The following is an 8,259-nucleotide window of genomic DNA, read 5'->3' on the forward strand; positions in this document are numbered from 1 at the left end:
AGCATCAATTCTTCGGCGATGAGCCTTCTTTATGGTCCAGCTCTCACTTCCATACATCACTACTGGGAAAACCATAACTTTAACTATACGGACCTTTGTTGGCAAGGTGATGTCTCTGCTTTTTAAGATGCTGTCTAGGTTTGTCATTGCTTTTCTCCCAAGAAGCAGGCGTCTTTTAATTTCGTGACTGCTGTCACCATCTGCAGTGATCATGGAGCCCAAGAAAGTAAAGTCTCTCACTGCCTCCATTTCTTCCCCTTCTATTTGCCAGGAGGTGATGGGCCCAGTGGCCATGATCTTCGGGGGGTTTTATGTTGAGCTTCAGACCATATTTTGCGCTCTCCTCTTTCACCCTCATTAAAAGGTTCTTTAATTCCTCCTCACTTTCTGCCATCAAGGTTGTGTCATCTGCATATCTGAGGTTGTTGATATTTCTTCCAGCAATCTTAATTCCGGCTAGGGATTCATCCAGCCCAGCCTTTCGCATGATGAATACTGTACTGCATATAAGTTAAATAAGCAGGGAGACAATATACAGCCTTGTCGTACTCCTTTCCCAATTTTGAACCAATCAGTTGTTCCATATCCAGTTCTAACTGTAGCTTCTTGTCCCACATAGAGATTTCTCAGGAGACAGATGAGGTGATCCGGCACTCCCATTTCTTTAAGAACTTGCCATAGTTTGCTGTGGTCAACACAGTCAAATGCTTTTGCATAGTCAATGAAGCAGAAGTAGATGTCTTTCTGGAACTCTCTAGCTTTCTCCATAATCCAGCGCATGTTTGCAATTTGGTCTCTGGTTCCTCTGCCCCTTCGAAATCCAGCTTGCACTTCTGGGAGTTCTCGGTCCACATACTGCTTGAGCCTTCCTTGTAGAATTTTAAGCATAACCTTGCTAGTGTGTGAAATGAGTGCAATTGTGCGGTAGTTGGAGCATTCTTTGGCACTGCCCTTCTTTGGGATTGGGATGTAGACTGATCTTCTCCAATCCTCTGGCCACTGCTGAGTTTTCCAAACTTGCTGGCATATTGAGTGTAGCACCTTAACAGCATCATCTTTTAAAATTTTAAATAGTCTGGAACTCTCTAGCTTTCTCCATAATCCAGCGCATCCTTGCTATGTAATTTGGTAAAATTTCTTTTTTAAAGCTATCAGGGCACTCTCGAGACATCGGTGTAACAAAATCACAGTTAGGCAAACTGCGGTGCTGGGAAGTGAGCCTAAAACACTAGCAAAACGGCCAGCGGGAAGACCCACGCAACTGATCATACGTGTGAAACAGCTTGTGAAAAGTTACGGGTCCCAGAGAAGAAGGAATTGCTCAGAGGTAGAGCATCTGATTTGAACGCAGAAGGTGCACCAGCACTTTGCACATGCTCAGGGGGTGATTCCCTTTAGCTCCAGAAGTTGCAGTTGGTGGGTTCAATCCAGGAGATGCTGAGTCCCTGGAGAGCTTCTGCCGGTCATTGTGGGCAATAACTGAGCTAGATGGGCCAATGGTCTGGCTTCAGTAGAAGGCAGCTTCCTATATTCATAAAGGAGAGGCAGTGTGGTGCAGTGGTTAGTGTGTTGGACCAGGACCTGGGAGATCAGGGTTCAAATCCTCCACTTGGGTGATCTTGGGGCAGTTGCTATCCTGATGTATCTCACAGGGCGTTGTGGGGGGTTAAATAAGGGGGAGAACCATGTGCTCCAGTTCCCCCTGTTTTGTTTTTCGGGGAGTAGTTAAGTTCACTGGGACGCCGGACAGAGTGAGGGCGAGATTGGAACAGTGATTGTGTATATTGTGTCGTGAAAGAGGCCTTCGATGATAACACTTCCTGTTTTGTCAGTTACTTACTAATACATCTAAAGCATGTGACACCCCCCCCAAAAAAAAAAAATTATGGGAACTGTAGTTTAAGGGAAAATTTTTAAGAAAGCAGGGATATTTAAAAAAAATGATTATTGAATTATATCCCCTCCCCAAAAAATTCACAACATAAAATAACAGTAAAGAAAAGAACAACTTAAGTGAAGCAGCAAGTATCGTAAAATCATACCAAATAAAGTGGGGCACAGAATGGAAAATCAGGCAATATTGAGCATTACACTGAACTTAAGCTAAAGACTGATATAAGGATTAGAGACCCCAGGTGCATATTGTGATTTGAATGTTTTAATGTGTTGTTTTAGTTGCATTTAACCTCTTAGGTGGAATGATCTGGGAAAAGGTTTTCTTTCTGTGCAAGAATCTTGTGGGCCTCCAATTTACAAGCCTTTTGCTCTCTAGTCCATAAACAAGAGATTTTATCTATCCCTGTGAATGCATAAACCCAAAGAGCCTCAAAGAGGTTGTTCTTAAGTCTCTCCAGAGTTAGCAACTAGGGTGTTAATCAGAAATCCTGTACGGATCACGTTCGCAACCTGAGCATCCACTGTATCAAGATTCTGCTTGTCTTTTGAACTGCAGGAGCCAACATGGCAACAGCCAAGGCGAAGAGGATCAAGTTTTCTGATGAGGAGAAGTTCCTGATCCTGGAAGGATTTGCTCTCCGCAAGGACATCCTGATCCCGAAGAGCGGCCGCTACAGCAATACCGTCGCCCGCCAACGGGCCTGGGAGGAGATCGCCGCGGCCGTCAACTCTCTGAATCCTCTCATTCAGCGCACGCCGCAAGAGATCCTCAAGAAGTGGAAAAACATGGTGGTGGACGCCCGCAAGAGTCTGAGCGTGGAGAAGCACCCTCTGCTGCAGAGGCAGCCCCGGGAACGCCTCTTCCGCGATATCGTCGCTCTCCTCAATAAAACGGACCCCACGCTCCCCAGACCGTTGCTTTACGGTCCTGGCTTGAGAGCTGAGTCTCCGGGCAGCCCCGGAGGAGACGCGTCGCCAACAATCCACGCCGAGGTGCCCTCAAGCTCGCCTTGCCTGTCGTATCTCCACAACGACAGCCACTACTGGCAGCCTTGCCGAATTGAGGCTCCCGGAAAGCCCAAAGCCAACGGGGGATCGCCACAGGCAGATTTAGCAAGGCAGAACTTTGCCAGCCTCTCGCAGTCCGGGGACGACGTCGAACGACGTGGAGAGGACACTCGAGAGAGAGGGGGAAAGATGTCGGCGGAGCCCTGCAAGGGGGTCTCGTTGAGCTACGTGCATCACTCAGACCAGCCGCACTGTGCGCAAATCCCCAGGATGCTTTTGCCCCAAAGGGGGGAATCGGGGCGGTCCAGTGTTTGTAGAATGCCAGAACCTAGTACCTGCTCATCAGACTTGCCTTTGTCATGTAAGCTTGAGTGCCCTTTAAGCCACCAGCTGGAATGTCCTTGTCTGGGAACTACCTGCAGCCCCTTGATTCAAAACAGCAGCATTGGGAGTTCCGGTGCCAAAGGCACCCCCTCCGCCCTCGATGATCACGGTGAGGATCTCTGCCCAACTCAGGTTGAACTGCTTGTCTGTTTATTACAGGGTTTGTTGCTGTTTAGTCGTGTCCGACTCTTCGTGACCCCATGGACCAGAGCACGCCAGGCACTTCTGTCTTCCACTGCCTCCCGCAGTTTGGTCCAACTCATGCTTCGAGAACACTGTCCAACCATCTCGTCCTCTGTCGTCCCCTTCTCCTTGTGCCCTCCATCTTTCCCAACATCAGGGTCTTTTCCAGGGAGTCTTCTCTTCTCATGAGGTGGCCAAAATATTGGAGCCTCAGCTTCAGGATCTGTCCTTCCAGTGAGCACTCAGGGCTGATTTCCTTCAGAATGGATAGGGTTGATCTTCTTGCAGTCCATGGGACTCTCAAGAGTCTCCTCCAGCACCATAGGGAACCCTTTCCAGGCCAAGCCCACGCTGGGCCGTGCCAGGTGCAGAAGTGGGCAAAGGAATGCATGTAAAATTGACCTTTGGTTTCTGCACGCACTCGCAAACCCCTGTCAGTCCTCTGTTCAAGTGTAGAATCATAGAACTGCAGAGTGGAAAGGGACCCTGGCGGTCATCTAGTCCAACCCCCTGCAATGCAGGAAATATGCAGGTGGCCTGTATGGGGACGGAACCTGCAACCTCGACGTGATATGCGTGGATAGCGCTGTTGGTTGGAGCGTGGTGCAGATAATGCTAAGGTTACAGGTTCGATCCCTGTATGGGACAGCTGCATAATTCCTGCATTGCAGGGAGTTGGATCAGATGATCATCAGGTCCCTTCCAAGTCTGCAGTCTTATGATTCTGTGATTAATAATAATAATAATAATAATTTATTATTTATACCCCACCCATCTGGCTGGGTTTCCGCAGCCACTCTGGGCGGCTCCCAACAGAATATTAAAAAACATGATAAAACATCAAACTTTAAAAACATCCCTAAACAGGGCTGCCTTCAGATGTCTTCTAAAAGTCAGATACAGTGGTACCTCGGGTTAAGAACTTAATTCATTCCGGAGGTCCGTTCTTAACCTGAAACTGTTCTTAACCTGAGGTACCACTTTAGCTAATGGGGCCTCCTGTTGCCGCTGCACGATTTCTGTTCTCATCCTGAAGCAAAGTTCTTAACCTGAAGTACTATTTGATTCTTTGATTATCAGCGCCACGCTCTCACCAACTGAGCTAATTGCTAAATGCAAGAAGGATTATCAGTCCAGTGACACAGTCAAGTGGTTGTAGCTTGAAGCGGGGCCAGTGAGGGGTGTGGCCTGTCAGTGGGGGTGTGGCCTGGGGAGAATTCCAAAGGCCAGACCAGGCTTCCTCAACCTCAGCCCTCCATGTGTTTTTGGCCTACAACTCCCATGATCCCTAGCTAGCAGGACCAGTGGTGAGGGATGATGGAAATTATAGTCTCAAAACATCTGGAGGGCCGAGGTTGAGGAAGCCTGGCCAGACAGATAAGGCTAGAGAGCCTGAGGTTTGACACCCTATTTTAATGAATGCAGTTATAGTTCACCTTTCCTTCAGAGAACCAAAGGTTTTCCCCGTCCTCATTTTGTCCTCACAAACAGCCCTGCGATCTAGGTTCAGCTGAAAAATGATAACTGGCCCAAGGCCACTGAGGGTGCATTCAGAGGTAGGGAATATTGTGTTTGCATTCCTGATTATAATACTAGTGCTCCTGTCTCGTTTTATAATTTATTTCCCCCCACGCTGCAGCATTTCTGTTCACCCGCGATTCCCCTGTCAAAACAGCAGGAAAGAGTTGCATGCCCAAAGACTTGCTACTTGACCCCCAATATTTTCCAGGTGAAATAGGCTGCCCACAGATTCTTTCTGGAATCAAATAACCTGGAAACGAGTGACTGACGTGCTATTTACCGTCAGGAGATTGAATACACTGCTGTGTGAATGCATCCCTGGTGAACTTTGTGGCCAAGTGTTTAGTATGCGGTGTCAAATGAGGGAACTTTTTAAAAAACTGTTTAATGTACAGCAGGTTCTGTAGGTTGCAAATGCTGGAAGTATGCATGTGCTGGCTTGAGACTATAAAACCCACGATGCAGTGCAATCATGAGTGATAGGACACCTGCATTGGGGGGGTGATCCATGATCTGTTAAGTGAAGCAAGCAATTAGATATAGAGTAAGTATGGAAGTGGGGACACTGGTGGGTTAAACCACAGAGCCTAGGACTTGCCGATCAGAAGGTTGGCGGTTCGAATCCCTGCAACGGGGTGAGCTCCTGTTGCTCGGTCCCTGCTCCTGCCAACCTAGCAGTTCAAAAGCACGTCAAAGTGCAAGTAGATAAATAGGTACTGCTCCGTCGGGAAGGTAAACGGCGTTTCCGTGCGCTGCTCTGGTTCGCCAGAAGCGGCTTAGTCATGCTGGCCACATGACCTGGAAGCTGCTCCCTCGGCCAATAAAGCAAGATGAGCGCTGCAGCCCCAGAGTCAGTCACGACTGGACCTAATGGTCAGGGGTCCCTTTACCTTTAAGTATGGGAGTACAGATGGGCTTAGTTGAAGTTTTGACTGTTTTGGCTAAGTTTCGCCTTGTTGGCGTTTCAGACAGGTTCCCCTGGCTCTCTGCTTTAACCCTCTTTTTCTTGGGCTTCTGTTTGCTTGCAGCTGAAGATTTGCACCCCAGCCAGAAGGGTTGCAGCACGCTAACCAGAGGCCCATCCAGAGAGCTTTTGGAGAGGCAGAGCCAGCTGCAAACCGAGGTTCTAGAACTGCAGAAGGAAACCCTCCAGCTGCAGAAGGAAAAGATCCTTCTGGAGAAAGAGAAACTGTTGTTGGAAATCCTCAAGCTCCGCCGTGAGCTGGGCACATGAGAACAGTGTCTGAGAAGTTCTTCTCTTCTCTGAATTTGAGCTTTCCACCAGGAACTTCATGCATCTCAGAGGGAGGGCAGGACTCGGAGCCAGACTCAGTGTGAGTGGGTGTGAAATCGTCACCACCATCACTGTACCCTTGAGCATGCACAGAGTGCCTTTCTCATCACCAAGCGCCTGTAAATCACTGATTGGCTTCTGGGCTTAGGAACAGGGCTTTCAGATGTGTCTGGCGACTCCAATCTCTTTGCCCTTTCCGTATATCTCATTTGGCCCTCCAGATGTTGATGGAACACAACTCCCAACAGCAAGGGATGATGGGAGTTGAAGTCCAGCCACACCTAGACAATCACACATCTCCCGATCCTGCCATTTGTCAAAGAGACACTCTACAGATTCAGAGCATCCTTATTCACGTAAACGGTGAATTGTTGAAGTTGGCGAACAGCAACGTTCTCCTTTCTTACAGGGCCGGGGAACCGTGAGGGCCTCAGTCCGGGGAGCCTTCTGAGGACCGCGTGATTGTGGGCGGGGCCAGAGGCAAGTGGGCGGGGCAACAGATGCTGCTCTCACTTTGCATGGCAGGGACAGGAGCCAGGGGCAGATCAGTACAGTGGTACCTCGGGTTAAGTACTTAATTCGTTCCGGAGGTCCGTTCTTAACCTGAAACTGTTCTTAACCTGAAGCACCACTTTAGCTAATGGGGCTTCCTGCTGCCGCCGCACCGCCAGAGCACGATTTCTGTTCTCATCCTGAAGCAAAGTTCTTAACCTGAGGTAATATTTCTGGGTTAGCAGAGTCTGTAACCTGAAACGTATGTAACCTGAAGCGTATGTAACCCAAGGTACCACTGTAATAACTCAGGTGGTATCAGTGAAGCGAACTATGTATTCAAAGAAACAAACAGCTCAGGAGGCCAGACTTAGCACAGCAACTCTTCCCGGAAGATCTTGCCCCAAGGAGGTAGTTGTGAGGACTGCCTTCCCACAGCTGTCTAAGCCCCCTCCTCTCCCGGGTTTCCCCCAAGCAGTCATAGACAGCGATTGCATATAAACAACCCCATGCTTTGCACGTTCCATTTGCACTGTGTTCCAGTTACGCAAAAAGTCTTCTGCACACCCGTGCCCAGCTCTCCACCCAGGCAAGCAAGAACCATTCTTGCAGTTCACGGACAAATTCCAGCCAGGATTTAAAAAAAAATTAATCACTAAAGGAAGGCATGGAGCAACGTCAGCAAGAGGCGTATCCTGTGGGTGGGTGTGCGGCCCAGGGAGAGTCTCGTGGGACCGTTAGAGAAACCTGGAAAACACTGGGCCTCAGGTTCCCCACCTTTGCTTTGAGCTAGGTAAAGGTAAAGGGACCCCTGACCGTTAGGTCCAGTCATGGCCGACTCTGGGGTTGCGGCGCTCATCTCGCTTTATTGGCCGAGGGAGCCGGCGTACAGCTTCCGGGTCATGTGGCCACCATGACTAAGCTGCTTCTGGCGAACCAGAGCAGCGCATGGAAACACTGTTTACCTTCCCGCTGGAGCGGTACCTATTTATCTACTTGCTCTGGTGTGCTTTCGAACTGCTAGGTGGGCAGGAGCAGGTAGCAAGCAATGGGAGCTCACCCCGTCACGGGGATTCGAACCGCCGACCTTCCGATCAGCAAGTTCTAGGCTCTGTGGTTTAACCCACAGCGCCACCCGTGTCCCTTTGCTTTGAGCTACCTGTCAACAAATGGGCAAGATAGTTCAATAGGCTTGTCCACCTGCTTAGGAACCTTAATCAGGGTTCCCAACTTTGTGGACAAGCCTATGCGTGCTAAATGTGTGGGTGTTGGGGGGGCTCATGGTCATGCTTCCCCCTTGTGGAACGTGTGAGGAGGGGGCGTAGAGAATAGTCCCTGATTTCATTTTGTTTGTTTTTATTATTATTTACATTTTTAAAATTTAGTTTTTCAGATTAAAATTTTACATTCACATATCGAACGTACAACATAAAAACAAGATTCCAATTAATCTATAGGACTTCCTTCCTCGCCTTCGTGGA

At 48.9% G+C, this 8,259-nt stretch overlaps 1 protein-coding gene across 6 annotated transcripts in view; it reads left to right on the forward strand.

Annotated features, from left to right (window-relative positions):
• Window positions 1-6,728, forward strand: part of LOC128403894 (thyroid adenoma-associated protein homolog) — a 74,156-nt gene extending 67,428 nt beyond the window's left edge. For 5 of the 6 annotated variants that reach the window (XM_053369040.1, XM_053369045.1, XM_053369044.1 and 2 more), the window contains 2 exons: window positions 2,453-3,397; window positions 6,021-6,728. In XM_053369040.1, the coding sequence (XP_053225015.1) occupies window positions 2,453-3,397; window positions 6,021-6,226 (1,151 nt within the window). In that variant the 3' untranslated portion in view covers window positions 6,227-6,728. Of the gene's footprint in view, window positions 1-2,452; window positions 3,421-6,020 lie in introns of all 6 variants that reach the window. The other variant, XM_053369042.1, reaches the window with a different exon arrangement.
• The last annotated feature ends 1,531 nt before the right edge of the window (window positions 6,729-8,259 follow it).

The sequence above is a fragment of the Podarcis raffonei genome, chromosome 16 (assembly GCF_027172205.1).
Source record: "Podarcis raffonei isolate rPodRaf1 chromosome 16, rPodRaf1.pri, whole genome shotgun sequence".
NCBI classification, from domain to species: Eukaryota; Metazoa; Chordata; class Lepidosauria; order Squamata; family Lacertidae; genus Podarcis; species Podarcis raffonei.